This window comes from Leptosomus discolor, chromosome Z (assembly GCF_034619465.1).
Source record: "Leptosomus discolor isolate bLepDis1 chromosome Z, bLepDis1.hap2, whole genome shotgun sequence".
Taxonomy (NCBI): domain Eukaryota; kingdom Metazoa; phylum Chordata; class Aves; order Leptosomiformes; family Leptosomidae; genus Leptosomus; species Leptosomus discolor.
In genome coordinates, this window is record NC_141419.1 from 80,684,795 (window position 1) to 80,704,378 (window position 19,584).

Consider the following 19,584-nt stretch of genomic DNA (forward strand, 5'->3'; position numbering starts at 1 on the left):
GGCCGGAAACAGCAAAAGGATAGAGATGCTGCTCTCTGCTTCTCCCTTCTAGAAACCTTGTGGGGGAGAGAACAGCCAAAGGAGGGAGCCTTGCGCAGGCAGGACGGCTCTGTTTTGGCTAGAGAGTGCTGTGTCGTTCTCCGGTGCCAGGGATGAGCCCGAGAACCGTTATCAAGAAAGACTGATCAGCATCGATGGAGCCAAGAAGAGCTGGAGATGCAGAGGAGGAGCAAGGGGTGCCCCTTGGCACACAAAAGGGCTCCTCAGCACCCAAACTTTGGAAGCTTTCCCCACCAAGGATCACGACGATCGTTAGGACTGGCAGGACGCTGCCTGGACCTGGGACCATCGGGACGCCTTGGAGCCATGGTGGTAGCTATCGACCTCTTTCCTCTTCTCACTTTACTTTCCCCTTTCCTTTCACCCTCTTTACCCATTGCACGCCGCTTTACAGGCAAAGTTTCACGGTTTGATCGTGGCAAACCCCCTTGGCGTGGTCGCCTCAATTTGGCACTTCGAGATCACAGCAAAAGAACCATCGCGAGTCCACTGAATGGACCGTGACAGTGTCATCAGTAAACTTGCTGAGGGTGCACTCAATGCCACTGTCAGTAACATTAATGAAGATACTAAGCACTGGTCCCAGTATGGACCCCTGAGGGACACCACTTGTCACCATTTTCCACCTGGACATCAAGCCATTGACCACTACGCTCTGGATGCAACCATCCAGCCAATTCCTCACCCACTGAACAGTCCACCCATCAAACCCGTATCTCTCCAACTTAAGAGAGAAGGATGATGAGCAACAATGACTACCCAGTTACTTTTATTCCATGTATATGTTACAGCGAGTCATTCCCCAGAGGTATTCAGGTGGAAGAGGCCAATTCTCAAAAGCAGAAATATTTGGAGTATCCTATTCCCCCTTCCCCGTTGCCATGTTGTTTTTCAAAACCCAGAATCCTCTCAAACGGACGAAGACAACAAAAGAGTGCAAACTCAATCTTAATAAAGAAACTGGTATTTTGTTTACTCAAAACTGAAGTCCAGTTAGTTTTGCCTGTAAAAACAAGTATTTACAATTACTATGTCAATATAGCAAGCTTCATCACTTGTAACATTTATGCTGATGCTTCAGTTCTAAAAAGCTTTTTTTGCTTCTTCCTCTGAATTTTGCGTAGCTTCTTTTTATCTTTAACAATTGGCTTTGACTCTGGTTTCACAAGCTGTATTTCTACGGGCTTTTCTTCAGCTGGAGTTTCAAAGACCACTTCAGTGGGATCTTCTTCCATAAGCACCTTACTCCCTTTTTTCTTAATCTTTTGTACTTCCTTCACTTGCTGTTTCTCTCTAAACTTAGCTGCCACTGACAATCTTATCAGCCGTCGATGCTATAAAAACAAGAAGTTAAATTACATCAGGTTTCAAATAAGCAAGATGGAAGAAATCAGGTATTAAAGTAACTGGTGGTCATTTATCTGCTTAATTGTCAAAATCCTCAGTGTAATGCCATCTTTTCAGTGACATGAATTTTGCATTCATTCCATTTTCACAAAATTACTCTGCTCTCAAATTGTGGTCAGTTAGGGCACTCTTTTCTACAAAGGGTCCCAGGGAAAGGCCCATGTGATTCTCCTGTGCAGACAGACTGCAAGATCGGTTTTCAAATTAGTTGCCAAATGAAAGAGAAGATAAAGCTGCTTACCATATTTGGGGACTGGTAATGGGGATTTTCATACAGAGTTGGACCTCCAAAACTACCTTGGAAGATTTTTATGAGGTTCAGGACAAAACGAGGCCCAATTTCTACTAGAGATGCATCTTCTTCTATTATCTGCAATAAAAAGAATACTTCCTTCATTTCTCATGGATCGGATTGAAGTATATGACCTAGTAGGCACCTTGCATCCAGTGATACACAGCCGAATTTAAATCCAAGATATGATGCCACTGAAGCTGGTAATATAGACTTGTATAAACACAAGTCTGTATATAAAGCAGTTCTTTTAGGTTCAAGCAAGCGCTTGAGAGGGTACTATGTGTTCGTTAATTCCTCCTTTAAAGAGTAAGCTCCAGCACACTTGGGGCCTAAGCAGCAAGTAAGGCTAAAAGGCAAGCAAAGCTTAGGCTTTGGCTAGTACTTCCCACTACAGAGACAACCGCCACAGAGTCACAACTGACAGAACGCAAGCTCCAGTACGCAGAACCTAAACCAGCTCTCTCCGGAGATACGGGAGAACGTAAGTTGTTTTAGGTCACTGCAATTACTTTGCGCAAGTGCTAGGAGTTGGCACATCCTGATAGCAATGATTCTTCTCATTTTATTGTAATTATTTGATTTGGCATGAAATTACTCCACAGAGCTCCTATTGAAGAGCTAAGAGAGACCACTAACCTGGTAATTCCGAAACCAGATCCTCTCATCTGTAACAGTGAAGGTGAAAACGTGATCTACAAAAGGCTGGCTTTTGGGGTGATACTGCGGTGTACTAAATATCTGTAATAAAAGGCAGTGTTTCTAAATACCTGTAATTTAAGAAGCGAAACACAAACACCTGATTTTTAAATTAAATTTCCCAAGATCCCGATCCCAGGTTACAAGTCAAAACTCAAAACTTATGAACAAGTGTCCCTGTATTTTAAGCACTTGGCCCTAATCCATTTTTGCAATTTCAGAAGTGTAAAACTACTTAAAAAAACACTTGATATTTTTAAATGTGTTGCCAAAAAACATTCCCAATGAGGAAGGAACACTGAACAGCAGAACTACAGACTGACCTGAATAAACAATTCTTTCAGCAGGGCATAGTGCGGCTCCTTGTCAAATGTCTACAAAGAAAAAAAACGTAATTTTACATACAAAGCTAAATTAAATAGTCATGAGAACAAAACAAAACCATACTCAATGAAATAAAATCTATACTTACTGGATCAAATGACAAAAGGGGCCGTGAGCCCCTTAGGCAGTTTCCTGTCATCTTCAATTCAGCCAGTGTGTGAACTACGGAGAATTTTTTAAAAAGGTCATTTAGTCATTTAGTCACATACACATTTAGTACAGACAAGAAAGCAAGAGTCCAAACACAACCATTTCAACCAACTTACTGTTCTGCACTAAGAATTTAGCTGATGGTCCCTGTGGTGTATTTGAAAGCCTGCAGAGAACAGGTAGTTGGGAAGACAGAAAAGAAAAACGTTAACAGCAGCCAGAAGGTATGCTGGATTTCTACAGTACACTCCCACCAGTTACTTCTGTACTGAAGAAATTCCAGTTCCTCTTACAGCATTGCTGAGTTCCTTTAACACACTTATAAATACTTGCTTTTAAACAGTCTCGTAAAATGCTTCTGTAAACAGTCTACAAAAGCTAGCCACACATCGTAAATTTGCACTGCTCACAGAAGTGCAAGGTTAGTACAGGTTTACCTAAGCAACACCATTTCACGCATCTCCACTATTACAGTCAGAAACTTCAGATAGGCAGAATCATCCCCAGCTATATACAGAAGTGTAAGAAAATGTAACATTTCCTTACCACATATAGAGATCCTGTTTCTTTTTTGCTTCAAAAAAGATGCACTTATTGCAGTTTTTCATTTCACACACCTACACAAGACACATCAGACACTTTCAAAAGCTTTCCACATTAACCTCTAATATCTTCCCCCTTCCAAAATATAAGTCCAAAAGCAAAGGTCCTACTGATCCCCAAACATAAGCTAAAGCACTTGTTATGCTGAAAAGTCTCACTTATTTGTTACAAGGAATAATAATTTCACTAGAGCTACAAGCAAACTGATAAGCTCTCCATGACAGAACATTAGAGGAGGAGCTGTGACATTAGGTTCTGGCTTCAGAACCACCAATGTCCTACCACATTGTTTGCCCTGGCTGCCTATTTGTTCCCTGCCTTCTTCAAGTGTAAACTGTGACACACCTTTCACCTACACAGAGAAGCACATTCTGTTTTATTTCTTGAAGCAAAAGTCTATGCTTAATTAAAGGTTTTATTTTGTTTTTATTATTCAAAAGTCAACTTTCAGGTTTAACGTGAGCACCTTTTGAACATCACTAATTTCCATCTATGAAGTTATACAACTCCTATAACTAGCATGAGATCCTTTGAACGTGGTTGCCCTTTTCTCTTGCACATTGAAAAGAAGCACTAGTTAAATCCTGGATTACCTCATTAATCACAAACAACTGGTCTTTACGGTCCATTTTAGTATCTGGAAGACAAGAATGACATTTAGAAGGCTGGAAAACCAATTTAATACAAAAAGTTCTTTAACAGTCAGCCCTTTTGCAAAAATTTTACTGCTTAACTATCTAAATAACTCAATATTAAAGATTAACAATATCAATTTGATTCAGCCATTTTATGCAGTAAATAAACATACCAACAAAAGTATCTGGGCACTTACAGGACTGAGGCCACAGGAGAATATTAAAATACTGCAACAGTCACTGTATTTGTTGGCTCCAAATGGGTTTGGTGTTTGTTTGTTTAAGATAAAAGTTTCATTAAAAGTTATGTACCACATTTTTAAAAAGACCAGTTTGTTAGAAGTTTTGCTTAAAACTGTTCTGAAAATGTAAGTTAGGGACAATGCCTAACCTCACCTGCTTTAGAGTGAGGCATCAAAGTCCTTAAGTCTTGCATTAGGTGCCTTGTTCTGAAATTAATTCCACGAGAAGAGAAAATAAGCACTCGCTCCTTGTTTTTCCATTTACCCTAGGAAAAAGACACAAGAGTTGAGCAGGAAGTTTCTAGCCTTAAAACTACTACAACACAGCAATAATAAACGTTTGAACCGTAATTACAGAAAAACACAGTGAGAACATTTGTTATTAACACCATCTGCTCATCTGCATAGTCACTCTCTCAGCAAGAGTAATGACTTCCCCACAGAACACAGGAGCGTAAGTTTTGACAGGAAGAACTGTCATCCATCCTACTTCAGTGTGCTCCCACTTTCGCTGTACAAAACACAAAAGTATAAGGAAGCCACATGCGTTACTTGTTCGCAAAATGAGCTGAGCTACAGTCTCAGAGCACAGTTCAGCTTTTCCTACAGATAAGCGTGTGACGAGACCTCAAACTTCAACGTGCTGCTTTTGCTTTCCCTTTTAAGCAAACTACAAGGCAACTATTGAAGCCTTCTCAAGATGACTCCTAAATGAAACGGGCAACATTTCCATAAATCCCTTGTACATAACAGAATTATCTAACTCCCTAAAATACGTTTGAGATTAAGGTAACGAATCTTATTTACATCAACCAGAGCAACGGTCCCCGTGTATTCCACAAAAATAACACACCCTTGCATGTTACTTTTCTTTGTGCTAGGATTATAAAAAAACTACGAACAAGCCTCTCTATTCTCGCTGAGCACCTGTGTTCCCCCCAGACACTCCGACTCCCGGTGCCCTAGCCCTGGGAGCAGCCAAGGCCGCAGAACCGGCCCTCAAGAACCACGCCGGCTGACCGGGCCACGGCACCACACCGTACCGGGCGACTCGGATCTCTGCCGCCCGCTGCAGACAGCGCCGCCTTCCCCAGGGAGGCGGAATACCTCCCTAACGCACGGCCCGGGCACGGAGACGAGGTGCCCTTCCGACGGCCAAACGCCGGCCCGGGCAGGGGGGGTAGCGGGGTCGCCCGGCCGGCGCGGCCCAGCCCGGGAGATACCTGGGAGACCGGCGGCGGGATGCTGTACTCCTCCGGGCCCGCCCTGTCCGCGCCCGCCTCGGCATCCGCCTTGGCGCCTGGCTCGGGCGCGCCCAGGGCCCTCTTAGCTCGCTTCTTCGGCCGCGCAGCCGGGGCATCGTGCTTCCTCTTGGCCGCCGCCATCTCAGCCGCGCCGCGCCGCGCCCACGGCCTCCCGCACTTCCGCCTGCCCGCACTTCCGCCTGCCCGCACTTCCGCCTGCCCGCACTTCCGCCTGCCCGCACTTCCGCCTGCCCGCACTTCCGCCTGCCCGCACTTCCGCCTGCCCGCACTTCCTCCCGCCACCACTTCCGGTTGCCCCCGGAAGCGGGGCGGGTGGCCGCCATGCCGCTCACGGGCCAGCCGCCGGCCAGCGGCGAGCCGTACGTGCTGGCCGCCAGCCTGGACAACGCCCGCCACCTCTCCAGCCTCCTCAGGGCCGTGCACTTCCAGGACCACGCCACCTGCTTCGCCACGGCCAACGGCCTCCGGGTGACGGTGGAGGACGCCAAATGCATCCAGGCCAACGCCTTCATCCAGGTGGGGGCTGCGCCCCCCGCCCGGCCCCGGGCCCGGCTCCTGTGGCGGGGCAGCCCCTCCCCGGCGTTAACGCGAGGAGGGGCCGGTACCGCTGTTATCAGGGCCCCGGTCCCGTGGTGGAGGGAGTTCACCCGCGGGGCCGGGGAAGCTTTGCTGAAATGGCGGTATAGCTGCGGGCGCTGACGCGGAGGAAGGCTGCGATGAGGCTGTGGGCGTTGGTGGGATGGATGTCGGTGCTGCTGAAAGCCCCGGCGAGCTCGGAGCCTGGTTCGGTACTGCGTGCCTGTTTCCGTGATGAGCTTGGTGCGCCCTTGTTTGGCGTGCTGGCACCTGCTAAGCCCGCCGCCCCTTCTGACCACACCGTTTTGGGATGCATGAGCGACTTCATAAAGTATCTGTCTGTCTCTTAAGTGTGTGTAGTGTGTTTCGTCCCAAAGCTGAAAAGGTGACTTTAAGTGAACTCTGAAAGAGAGCACAGGTTCACAGACACTCACCTACAGCATATCTGATGGGCTAAGCTGAGAGCTCCCACCTGCAGGGCAGGAGAGGCTGGAGCGGTGGTCTGCCCGTTTTGCTCTCTGACTCTGCCTGTGCTGAACCTTGTCCAGAAAGGGTGCATGAGAGGTTATGCACAGACAGAGGGTCTCAGCTGCACTGAACTGTCCATATAGACAGCTTTAAGTAGCAATCTAAATAATTTCTTCTTAACTTGCATTCAATATAAGAGCAAAAGCAGCCTCGCTCGCTTTCCTGCTCCCTCTTTTTGTAGCTGTGTCTGCTGGCTTTGCTTCATTTGGGTTTTTAAGGTGCAGTTTTAATTTTTTTTTTTAGTGGTGGGTTACTTTCTGAATGGTTTTGTTTTTATTTAACGCATATCTAACTTATAAATGCTTTGTTCGTAAGAACAGGTGTCATGGTGGTTCCTGGTTTTGAAGGTGTGTAGGACACTGGGGATGAAATGGAAGGGGCGAGGATTATTTTATGGTAGTAACTCAAACCCAGCTTTATGTTGCTTCTGTCCTTTAGAGTCTGTGTCTTTGCTATCTGTGAAACTGCAGCCTGAGCTGTGCGTGAAAGGGGAGAAGCCTGAGTCTGCCTGTTCCTGCATCTCCATCTTGCTTGCTGCACAGTCCTTCTTTACTCTAGGGCTGTATTTGTTTGGTTAGCTTTCTGCTATTTGAGTGAGTTAAGCTGGCTCATGAAGTGGCCAGCATGTGCTAGTGGAAGTTAAGCAGTGGACATGTGTGGGCAGGAGCAGAGGAACAGTGACTGGAGGTTCTTTTGAGAGTGTTGAGCTGTTAATTACAGAATAGAATATCTCAGCTGGGAGGGACCTACACCGATCACCTAGTCCAGCTGCCTGACCACTTCAGGGCTGACCAAAGCCTAAGGCATGTTACTGAGGGCATTGGCCAGGGGCCTCTGAAACACTGACAGGCTTGGGGCATCGACCGCCTCTCTAGGGAGCCTGTTCCACTGTTTGACCACCCTCTCGGTAAAGAAACGCTTCCTCATGTCCAGCCTAAACCTCCCCTGGCGCAGCTTTGAGCCATTCCCATGCGTCCTGTCACTGGATCCCAGGGAGAAGAGATCAGCACCTCCCTCTCCACGTCCCCTCCTCGGGAAGCTGCAGAGAGCGATGAGATCGCCCCTCAGCCTCCTTGGCTCCAAACCAGAGAAGCCCAGACTCCTCAGCCACTCCTCCCAGGACCTGCCTCCCAGCCCTTTCACCAGCTTTGTTGCCCTCCTCTGGAGGCGTTCAAGGACCTTCACGTCCTTCTGAAATGGTGGGGCCCAGAACTGCACACGGTGCTCAAGGGGAGGCCGCACCAGCGCTGAGTACAGCGGGACAACCAGCTCTTTAGGCCGGCTGGCCGTGCCGTGGGTGATGCACCCCAGGATGCGGTTTGCCCTCTGGGCTGCTAGTAAAAAAGTGTAACTGCTTTTTCAAAAGCAGCTCACATCACCCTGCTTTGTTTCTGAGATACTGTGTTCCTGCTGTTACCACAAAACAGCTAGTGCCTAGTGGCAAACAGGGTAGCCTGCAGTAGTTTACCCACAAGCGTGTTTCACTGTGGTGAACTGACTATTCTGTTCTGTTCATACATATTTTTATTGCTTGAAATGTTTATTCATGCTCCGAGTGAAGAAAAGTAAGTATTCTTTCTGGAGAAGGGTGACAATTACACTGTATAGTTGCACTGGTGGAGTTCACAGTCCTGAGGGATATGGGTCAGGTGAAGAGTAAAGTCCAGACGCTGAATTGTAGGAAAGCAAACTTCCAGCTGTTCAAGAAGTTAGTCGGTAGGACCCCCGGGAAACTGCCCTCAGGGACAAGGGCACAGAACAGAGCTGGCAGATCTTTAAGGACACTTTCCATGAAGCGCCAATCCCCAGATGTAAGAATCAGGAGAGGAAGGCAAAAGACTGGCATGGCTGAGTCTAGACCGGCTGAGTCAAGACCTGCTGGTCAAACAGAAGGGCAAGAAGGAAATGCACAGGCAGGGAAAGCAGGGATGGGTACCCTGGGAAGAGTACAGGGACACTGCCTGGGTGTGTAGGGATGTGGTCAGGAAGGCAAAGGCACAGCTGGAGCTGAGCTTGGCAAGGGACACAAAGAATAATACGATGGGCTTCTGCAGGTGTGTCAGCCAGAAAAGGAAGGTTAAAGGAAGCGTATGCCCCCAATAAGCAACACTGGCAATCTGGTAACAACGGACAAGGAGAAGGCTGAGGTACTCAGTAATATTTTTGCCTTGGACTTCACTGGCAATCTCCCCTCCCACACCTCTCAAGTGCACGGACCTCAAGGCAGGGACTGGGGGAGCAAAGTCCCTCTCACTGTAAGAGATGATCCGGTTCATGACCACCTGAGGAACTTGAAGATACGGCAGTCTATGGGACCTGATGAGGTGCATCCCAGAGTCCCAAGGGAAGACTGATCACATTGCCAAACGACTGTCCACGATGTTTGCAAAGTCCTGGCAGTCAGGTGAAGTCCCTGGAGACTGGAAGAAGGGAAATACTGCACCAATTTTTCAGAAGGGTAGAAAGGAGGAGCCTTAGAACTATCAACCTGCCAACCTCCCCTCTGTGCCTGGGAAGATCATGGAACAGATCCTCCTAGAAGCTCTGCTATGGCACATGGAGGACAGGGAGGTGATTTGAGAGAGCCAGGATGGTTTCACCAAGGGCAAGTCCTGCCTGACCAACCTAGTGGCCGTCTTTGATGCAGTGACTACCCCAGTGGACAAGGGAAGAGCTATGGATGTCATCTCTCTGGACTGCTGGAAGGCCTTTGACATGGTCCCCCACGACATCCTTCTCTGAATTGGAGAGAGACGGATTTGATGGGTGGACTCTTTGATGGGTGAGGAATTAGCTGGATGGTCACATCCAGAGAGTGGTCGTCAATGGCTCAATGTCTGGATGGAGATCGCTGACAAGTGGCGTCCCTCAGGGGTTCATACTGGGACCAGTGCTGTTTCATATCTTCATCAATGACATAGTCAGTGGGATCGAGTGCACCCTCAGCAAGTTTGCAGAGGACACCAAGGAGGTTGATCCGCCTGAGGGATGGGATGCCATCCAGAGGGACCTGCACAAGCTGGAAAGTGGTTGCGTGTGAACCTCATGAGGGTCAACAAGGCCGAGTGCTTTAACATTTGTAGCTTGTTTTCAAACTGCAAAAGGCCAGTGTTCAGGTCTTCAGGCTTATGCTGTGCTACTTTGTTTCAACTGTGGCCTGATTTTGTTTTACAAGTTTTGAGGATGAAGACCCATTTTTCTTCAGTTGCTACTGTTACCTGTAGAAGTGACTTTGTATTGTGCTGTTCTCTGAAAGCGAAAGTGCTGAATTTAAGGAAATAAGTGTAAACAGTAAAATAATTGCAGAAACTCCCCTCTCTTCATCTCCTTTCTTTTCTCTAACAGGCAGAAATTTTTCAGGAATTTGCTGTTCAGGAGGAATCAGTGACGTTCCGGATCAATTTGTCTGTTCTTCTTGACTGCTTGACCATTTTTGGTACCAGTTCTTTGCCAGGTATGATGCGTGTTTACCTTGACAGTGTATGTGTATCACCTGTACTCTTATAGTGAAACCAGTCTTGGCAAGACTTCTGACTTCTTCACCTTCAGTTCCTCTGAGCATGGCAGCTACTGCTGTTAAGCAGGATCCATCCTGTTTGCTTGAGCTAATACAGATGTGTGCTGTGGTAACAGTTGGTGGAGAGAGGGAAGGAGCTGATGGATGTCAGCCTAGCCAGTGTGTCAGGGACCGCTGCAGCAGGAAAGGCTAAAGAGGCTGTTTCAGTTTGGAAGGTGGAATAAAGGTGTTATGTCTGTGTGATGCTGTTGGGGTAACTGAGAAACAGAGGAGTCTTCCTGTGAAGATAATGTTTCCTGCGTCTGTGTAAGGCACAAAAGAACCAATTGTTTTGGGAGAGAACCCTTTTGTGGCACAAGGTCCCATAAACAGCCCCAGCTTGTGCCCTTTGATTTGGGGCTGACGATCTCAGATAGTTTCTGTAATCTTGATAAGAAAACGTGTCAAGTAATTTGTTCAGCCATCTCTTGCAAGTTGTGTGGTGTTTAGGCTGGAGTTCTGACTCTGAGGCCAGTGCTGTACCCTAGGACTGACGCGTGCCGTGGCTGCCTTTCCTGTCCTGTCGATCTGTTTTCAGTCCAGGGCCCAGATCACACAAACACTAATTTGTTACCAAGTGCCTTTCGCTTAGAGGGAAAGCCTGGGCTGGCAGAATGGTTCCTCTGCAGCCAGTTCAGGGTGGTCGGTATGGGTGTAGAGAGCGCCAAGGTTCCCTCTGCTAGGGACGGTCCTTCACACTGTCACGTGCTTTTAAGTGGCCAGCAGGGCTGGCTGCATGTACCCTCAGCATCAGGCTAAAAGACTACTGCTTTGGCAAGCTGGGGCAGCATCTTACCAGAGCTGTCACTTCGGGCTGAAAAAGCATGAAAGCTGTCAGTACATCTTAAGGCCACAGAGCATCTACGTTGGGCTTACACGGGACTCAGGCTGACCAATTGCTGTGAACTGTAACAGAAGTCACCACACTGAAAGAGACAGTATAAGATGTAGCTTGGAATTCTTCTTGCTAACAAACCATTTTTATCCAGTCAACAATAAATGTGATCTCTTTTCCAATATTTCCGTGGCTTGTGCAACGTGGAACATCCAACTACCTCAGAAACATTAACATGTGTGAATTAGGAAATGTTCTGGTGCAGTTTTACTGGGCTTGAAGAAGTCTGCAGGGGTTCCAGGTAGCGCCATCAGTTCACTGTGCTGTTGCTCCCAATGCAATAGCTGTCCCTTCCCTTCTTCTCGCTGCAGCTGCATCTGTTTTGTATTATCTCCAGCTTTTAGATGAGATGCCGAGGAATGACACATTTTAAAGGTCACATAAGAAACCTGTGGCTGGACTGGGTAGCACTTCAGGTGCTGTAAGTGCACTTTAGATCTTGCTTGTCAAATGTGCGAATTACAAAAATCAAGTAGAATGTACTATTGGTCCTGTTTGTAATCTTTTCAGTGACAGAGGTGCATGGGAAGCTGCCTTCACAATTATGTATACAAATATTGAATTACATGAACCCATTTGTTTAAACAAAAAAGTCAGGTCTTAGCAGATTTTGTTTCTTGTAAATTAATTTTTTACCTATTTTTGTTTTCCTTGATTCTTTTTCCCAAAAAATATTTTCACGAGCAGAAATAACTACAATTTAGCGTGACTGTGTGTGTAGTACAGGATGCACTGTGTACTCATGTGGAGCAGAGTGATAGTATGAGGGGTTTTTGGCAGTTCTACCATTGCAGCTGTGTGTTGAACTCCACATTCCTCTGCTGTTTCTGTTGTGACTCTGACCTAAAGACCTAAAACAACTGTACTAAACAGCACTCTGCTTTTGGGAAGCCAGACGTTCAGATTGCGATTACCTAGCAAAAGGAGGATGTGACCGTCACGCCAGCTAAGCTGCAGTAACTTCAGTTCAGGCTGCACAAGTAACGGGAGTAGTGGAGAAAGGTGGTGTGAGCCAGAGAGAGCCTCGGGACCGTGGAGGATTTTCCAGTTCCACTCAGCTGTTTGTAGCTTGTCCAGCTCTGTTGTCCCAGATAGTGCTGCCTGCTTGGTACGTGACACACGTGGGATTTGAACTGGTGTCTGCACAAGGACCGTTCCGTCTTGCTGCGTGACCATTAGCACTCTGCCGGGAGTCCAGGAGGCTGCACCGAGCGTGCTGCATGAGTGTGTTGGAGGCTGGACCAAACGTGACAGGTGGAATCGATCTGTGCCCTCTGCGCCAGTAACACAGTGAATTTTCTAAAGGGATCTGATGTGCTTGCTGGCTCTCTGAGGAATGTGTGTTTCATTCTCTTTTTTCAGGAACATCAACGGCCCTTAGGATGTGCTATCGTGGTTATGGTTATCCCTTGATGCTGTTCTTGGAAGAAGGAGGAGTGGTGACAGTGTGCAAAATTAACACTCAGGAACCTGATGAGTTGTTAGACTTTGATTTTTGCAGTACAAATGTTGTTAATAAAATCATCCTGCAGTCAGAGGGGCTACGAGAAGCATTTGCCGAACTGGATATGACCAGTGAAGTTCTGCAGATTACCATGTCTCCAGATAAACCCTACTTCAGGTATGGGAAACTATGCTTTCGACTCAAATGTTCATGCTTGGCCTCAGTTGGTAAGGACTGGAGGTTTTCAGGGTGAAGGGGGGGAGCTGTTTTAGAATATTGCTTATTTCAAGAAGCATCGTAATAACTACAGCAGATCGTATATGTAATCTAATTAGCATAGTGATTAATATATTGACAGCCTGGTAAATGTGACACTGATGCGGACAGTTTAGCATTTTTAATTAAATAAAGCAAAACAAATTGTAGTATTTTGTGAAACAGCCACTGAGATATGCAAGATGACTGATTCCGACGAGTTTTTAGAGAGCTGTGCGCAGGCATTTTGAGATGGTGCCTTTTGTCTTCCAGGTTATCCACTTTTGGAAATGCGGGGAGTGCACATCTGGACTACCCCAGGGACTCTGATTTGATGGAAGCATTCCACTGTAACCAGACCCAGACAAACAGGTTGGGAAGTCCATGACAGGTCATGCATTCTCACTGGGAAGTTTAAAAAACTGGTTTTGCATTACTGTAACATTTATTTCACTAGTACAGGGGGGAAAAAGTACTTCCCACCTGATATTTTGTGCCTGTGATCAAAAGCTAAGCAATAACAATGTTTGTCCGATGTCGTTATCAGGAAAAGATCAAATTAGCACATTGCAAATTGTTTTTTTTATTCTGTGGCTTTAATTGGGAGTAAGGTTTCAGCTCCTCCCTACACAATGTATTTTTTTCAGTTGACTTCTTTTTTTCCCTCCCTGCAGGTACAAGATCTCTTTGCTTAAACCATCCACAAAGGCGCTGGCTTTATCTTCTAAAGTGTCCATTCGAACAGATGCTCAAGGATTCCTTTCACTGCAGTATATGGTTAGGAATGAAGATGGACAGATCTGTTTTGTGGAATACTATTGTTGCCCTGATGAGGATATTACCGAAGCAGAGCTGTAGGAGTATGTTTTGGTGTCTGTATTGTATTTATGGATATATAAACTACTATATTTTTTTATAAAGCTGAATGAAAGCTGTACAGATTGATAGACTTGATATTGTCATTCTTTTAAAATCTGGAATTAGAAATATGAAGACTTCCTTTTTATTCCCTTGCAAACATTTCTTAGCCTTGAAAAAACTTCTTTTTAGCCTTCAAAAAACTAAAGCTGAGAAGGCAAAAAGGGGAGTTGATCTCCTGTAGCCACTGATTCCAGCACAGATGTTAAAGTGGCGTTTGTGTAATATGTTGCTGTTTGTTACAGTGTTGTCCAAGAATTTTTGTTTGTGTTTTGGTTTTGGCTTGCTCTAAGCAATAACAGAAGGGAAGATCTGAATGCTAGCTGTGTCTTAGGCAGTTAACATTCAATGACTTAAAAATAAAACCAAATATGTCTTGAAAGAGGATGACATTTTCAAACTGATTTCTTCATAGCAGCAGGTGGTTTCTTTCTGGCAGATGCTGACGTGTTTTGCTGCTGAAGCTACTAGGCTCCTCCTCATCTTGATTAACTCTTAATATAACTCAATTCCTTAGAATTTTGTCTGATACCTGTTTACCCTTTCTCCTGCAGTACTGGTGTTGAATTGGTAAATTAAGGCAGAATTTACTTACACATAACTGTTCTGGCAACAGTATTGTTTTGTATCTGGTAATTTATTACACATCCACAAGGATGCTGCTGCCGAAGTGTTTCTGCACGTACATGTCCCTGCTGCTCTCTACTAACGCTGGTAAGAATCAGAAGAAGAAAGTTTCATATTCGAAATTATTTGTGAAACCCATTTACCTTCTCAATAGCCTTTTTCAGCAACAGGAGGGACACCTAAACTGAGGTAAAGGAGCATCTGCCTGTGCCCCATGGAGTCGTGTATTCGTATCACTGCAAAAGCTGGGTGTAACCTCTTACGCACTGAAAAGGGAGCGCAGCTTCTAGAGAGTTTTTGGCAGCGGCCAGCTTTGCGGCCAAAGGCTGAGGTGGGCTGCGCTTAGGTCAGAAGTTGTGCTTCTTTCAGACCTCTCCATTAGAAACAACCGGCTCGAAATGGGAGGTCCACCGAACCAGCGGGGCATTGAACCAGCGGCAGAGGCTGCGGATCCCCCTGCGAGAGGCTGAAGGCTTCCTGCCTGGCTGCCATGGGATGTGATCCAGGAGCCAGCGATCTGCGGGTGGTTCCCGCAGCTTCAGCCTGTAGTTGAGTTTTGATGTTCTTCAGAAGTTGAGGTCCTGCTTTGCACATGTGGAAAGCAGTATGTTCACGTGCTACCAAGTTGATTGCTCCACAATTCAACAGAATCCAAGTCCTTTGGGTATATTTTAAGCTTCAGATGCTATTATTGGCCATTTTTCACCTCTTGTTTATGTCAGCAAGAGTGTACTTTCAGAGTATACAGTGTCAACATTTAGTTTTTGTTGTCTTCCATGTGGATCATCCATCTATTGCAATAAATTTTACATTTGAAAAACGATGACAAATCTTTGAACTACAGGACAGATTAAGATACCTAATAATATTCTAAATTACTCTTATTTACTGTCTTTTCTTCTTCTTCCCCAAAGTTAAAGTATTCAGTATAGGTCAATTTCCTCTTGGCTTACCGTCTCAGTTTTTTTCATGAAAAAAATTATTATGGTCACATTGGGAATTATTACTATTATCCCAGACTCTACTGAGTGTTAAGAATGATTTACATAATCTCCGGGTGACAGGATAAAAATGAAACAGAACATGTCACTTTCTTAATAATGTGATCTGTTTTAGAATATCAGAGTTCTTTGTATTGTGTTCAAGGACATTACTGTGGCTGACATTTTTACTTGTATATAATTGCCTACAGATGTACCATATTACTTCTTAAAATAGTACTTTTAGCAATTTTTTCTACAATCTATGAACAGTGATCATGGAAATAACATCCTAAGAAGTTAGAACACCACAAAATACCAGAAAGTAACTGTTGCATTTCATAAATAACAGCTGTTACTGACATGTGTGATTCCGTAGTGTCTGTACCCCAACTGGCCTAAGTCGGGGCCTAGACTCACAAAGGTGAGGAGGTGCTTGTGTGTCTTGTGCCTTTGTGGGTGTGGCTCTAGGTGGGCAAAACCACAGGAAGTCTGGGCTTACAGACTCCTTGGAGTGAGGCAAGGAGTGGATTTAGGGTCCACCTGTGATGGATTCTGTTACATCTCTGCCTTCAGAGAGGGTGAAGAGGAGAATGACTGGAAGGTCACTGCTTCCGTTTGACAATGCGAATTCTGCAAACCTCCACTGTTGGATTAGGTTTCATTTCCTGCCACACTTGGCATGAGATCCAGAATTTGGGTGACAGTACCTTTGATACGCTTCATATCTTCTACTTGACAAGTCTTTTCCCCTTGCAGACAACGGGAAATCTGCAGCAGAAGAAACATTTAGGTCATGTTTTTTTCCTTAAGTGGTATCACAGAACGGACTTGTCATGACTCAGACTTTGCCCACTTGCTTTCCTATAAAGTGGTATGTGTAAGTACTCAGAATTACTAGTGGTGTCAACTAGGAACAGCTTCTGGAGGTAGGAGCAGGAACCAGCGTTTTCCACCCAGGTTCAATATAGCTGTAGCAGGTGCTGCCTGGCTGCTCTGATTTGCTGTATTTGGGGCTCTGGGCAACCCAGATCAGAGGCCACAAAAATGACAGTGCCTTTTCCTCTGATAATTTTGATTTGTGCATTTCAGCGTAAGAACTGACCTCAAGTCTTCAAGAAGGCACCTCTTTTATTCTACCTGAAAACACTAGTGATGCCAGTGCTAATGTTGATAACCTTCCAAAACATTGAGAAGTTCTTGTGTCTCTCTGGGTTTCACATGTTGAGGCCCATCCACAACCGTTTGGATCTTTAAAGGCTGTTGAGAACAAAATTCCCCAAAAGGAATTGAGTTCTATACCTCTGTTTCAAAGTTAGTTATGGGAAAGAATCAGTTGTGTAATGTCTAATTACATGTGGATTTGTAAGGAAATACGTTCTTGTATTCTTGACCAGAGTGGTCTTTAGTGAGGTCTGCGGAGTAGCTGCAGTGCCTCTGACTGCTTGAAAACTAGGCAGCTGTTCAAGGAGACAGGCTCCTCTGGAGATGTCACACACAGCTCAGTGCAGTCCAGAAATCAGGAGCAAGCATTTAGGTGCAAAACTGCTCCCACAAACCCCAGCAGTGCAGGCTGAGGGCCTTGGTGCTGGCTCCTGGGCTACACCTGCCCGTGCAGATGCTGCATGAGATGCTCCTGGGCATGGAGGGTTTAGGGTGCTGCACAGCCAGGGTCCATGCTGCAGAAACCTCACCTTGCAAGGTGCAGGGCCACCAAAGAGGAGCAGGCTGATCCAGAGCCGTGCTGGGCAGCTATTTGCAAAACCTGCTGGTTGGCCTGGGCGAACACCATGGCAGGGCCTGTCCCAGGCGGGTGGGCTTGTTCTAGCAGCTGAGAGTATTCCCAGCCACTTTCATAGCCGCAGCCTGATGAATCACTAAGAACACGTTTCTTCTTCCCATAGTTTTACAAAACTCTACCTCGACACAGAGAGCTCTGTCTCTCTCAAATGCTGCCATCAGCTGGTTGGAGACGTTCACTCCGCTAATAAACTGGAAGCATAAAACAGGTCCGGAGGAGCTGGGCTAAGCCCAGGCTGTTAATTGCTTGCAGCACTGGGGAGTGAGTCCCCTGCAAGCAACCACTCTGTGGAGGTGACCAAAGCTCTTGGGAAGGCTCCCAGAGGCACACAAGGCTGTACAGAGCTGCTCGAGGGCAGCTGGTGTAGCTGAATACTCTCCTCTTCCGTGCTACAACCCAGTCCGGGCAGCAGCACACGGCTTTGATTATAGATATTTGCGAGGGAACATAGTGCCAGAGACCAACCAGCCAAAGCACCTGCAGAGGAAACTCTGCCAGCCTGCCCCTTGCCAGTCGTCAGATGGTGACGTGATTTCATCATGGGGCAGGAATCTTAGAAACACTGTGGATACCGCGCAGCCACCGTCAGGCAGCACAGGGCTTCAGGGCCATCACGCTCCCAAACCCTCTGCCCACGTGCTGTGGGGGCTCGGCAGGAGGAGCACTACTGGAGGGGGGACGCTGCTTTCCCCAAGGGCATAGGGACCCCGCTACCCCCCGCACTGTGACCTTCCAGCAGGCACCCAGCTCTGCAACATCTGCACAGGCATGTTTGCACCTGGGTCTGCCACATCTGGCCAGCCGTGCTGACACCCAGCCGTGGCCCCGCCAGCTGCTGAATGCAGCGCTGCTTTTTTGAGAGCTGCACTTTGAACAGCAAGAGCCCAGAGGAGCAATTTCTGTGAACGGGGCCGTGCAGACCTTTGTGCTTTCTGTCTTCACTCCCCGCACGGCTGTCCAGCTGCAAGGGAGGCTCAGAGCGGAATGAACATCAGGTTTAGCTCTCTGCACCTCCCCTGATTCTTTTTTTTTCTTTCTGCGGTCTGGAAAATCCAGCTTAATCCAGCTCCCCAGCCCCTTCTTTGGGGGGATGCATCCTGGTGGGCAGCAAAGTGCTTACAGAGAAGCAAACGCGCTCAAACAGGGGGCAGCAGGGGGTGGGTCGGTTGCTGCTTTAGGACAGAGGATGCAAGAAGGGTGCTGTGGGTCTGAGCCCAGCCATCAACGGGGAGTGTTTTGGCTGATCCTGACCACACTGGAGTGACATTTACTCTCCCATACGAGCACGTTGCAAGGGCTGCTTGCCTCCTGAGAGCCGCCGAGTGCAGGGTCCTGGCTGTGGCATTGCTCCTGGGCAGGGTTAGCACACCGTGAGCGTGCGGGGCCCAGCTGGGCAGCCAGGAGCAGACGGACAGCAGCCCGTCGGGACGTGGGGAGACAGCTCCAGCCCCAAGCTCCTTGTAGGGAATGATGTCACCGAGATGTGCCTGTTTCCAATCTCCAGCTGCTGGTAGGAGGCCCCATTACCAACCGTCTGAGCATTTCAGGCTGTTGGAAAACGTATGAGAAGGGCCAACACTGTGAACCTGGACAGATCAGCATGAAAGCAGGCTTCTAAAATAATAGACTGCAAAACTGATGATTGTGTAAATACCTGTGTTAAACTCATCAAGTAAGAGTCTTTCAGGGCAGCCACAGGTTTGTAAACAGTGACGGAAATGTTGCCATAAAATGCCTCAGGATCTGCAAGTTGTGTCACAAAGCAGACCCTCCTCAAGCCACTGGTGGGACTGGCATCTGCAGGACTGAAAGCACAGACCTCTCAGGCAAAGGGACAAACCCAACCATCAGAGGAGCCTTATGTTGGTTACACACCACCCCAGGATCCCATTACTGGGTCCAACAAGACAGAGACTGTCATTTCTCCTAGAAGACATTTTGTCATACACTGTCACAACCTGGGGAGCCTAGCACTTCTAGGTGTTGAGCAAAGCACATGGCTTTCTCACCAGCAGCAGGGTCTGTTGGTAGGACTATTTTGTAGCTGCAAAAATTGTATCTATCTCGGGCTTCCTCAATTAAGTAGAAACTTAGTAAATCACAGATTTTAATTTACTTCAGCTGCACTTCACTGCGGTATATAATTCTAAAACAGAGCATTTCTGTAAATGACTGTTAATATGAAGAGAATTTATTTGTTACTGCCCTGAGAAGAACAGGACATAAAATCAAAAGAAAGTATGGTTCTAGTCAGTAGGTAGTATCTC

General features: G+C 46.7%; 2 protein-coding genes across 2 annotated transcripts; one reads left to right on the forward strand and one right to left on the reverse strand.

Annotated features, from left to right (window-relative positions):
• Positions 1-995: 995 nt before the first annotated feature.
• On the reverse strand, positions 996-5,857 carry BRIX1 (biogenesis of ribosomes BRX1). The gene is made up of 10 exons (XM_086479262.1): positions 5,696-5,857; positions 4,627-4,738; positions 4,189-4,232; positions 3,539-3,609; positions 3,109-3,158; positions 2,931-3,004; positions 2,782-2,832; positions 2,399-2,500; positions 1,709-1,837; positions 996-1,394 (listed from the first exon to the last, which is right to left on the reverse strand). The coding sequence occupies exons 1-10, from the start codon at positions 5,855-5,857 to the stop codon at positions 1,125-1,127; spliced, it is 1,065 nt and encodes a 354-aa protein (XP_086335388.1). The 3' UTR covers positions 996-1,124.
• Positions 5,858-6,058: 201 nt separating this feature from the next.
• On the forward strand, positions 6,059-14,635 carry RAD1 (RAD1 checkpoint DNA exonuclease). Its single transcript, XM_086479422.1, has 5 exons — positions 6,059-6,253; positions 10,187-10,295; positions 12,655-12,913; positions 13,265-13,363; positions 13,666-14,635. Exons 1-5 carry the CDS (start codon positions 6,059-6,061, stop codon positions 13,847-13,849), a joined length of 846 nt encoding a protein of 281 aa, XP_086335548.1. The 3' UTR covers positions 13,850-14,635.
• Positions 14,636-19,584: the final 4,949 nt, after the last annotated feature.

Bases quoted from the DNA above. Each gene is read 5' to 3' on its own strand.
- BRIX1 (XM_086479262.1), bottom strand. From the start codon at position 5,857: ATGGCGGCGGCCAAGAGGAAGCACGATGCCCCGGCTGCGCGGCCGAAG. The intron at 3,005-3,108 runs GTAAGTTGGTTG...AATTCTCCGTAG, and splicing joins TAAATTCTTAGTGCAGAACA to TTCACACACTGGCTGAATTG. The intron at 1,838-2,398 runs GTTAGTGGTCTC...TTTTTATTGCAG, and splicing joins TCTGGTTTCGGAATTACCAG to ATAATAGAAGAAGATGCATC.
- RAD1 (XM_086479422.1), top strand. From the start codon at position 6,059: ATGCCGCTCACGGGCCAGCCGCCGGCCAGCGGCGAGCCGTACGTGCTG. The intron at 6,254-10,186 runs GTGGGGGCTGCG...TTTCTCTAACAG, and splicing joins AGGCCAACGCCTTCATCCAG to GCAGAAATTTTTCAGGAATT. The intron at 13,364-13,665 runs GTTGGGAAGTCC...CCCTCCCTGCAG, and splicing joins AACCAGACCCAGACAAACAG to GTACAAGATCTCTTTGCTTA.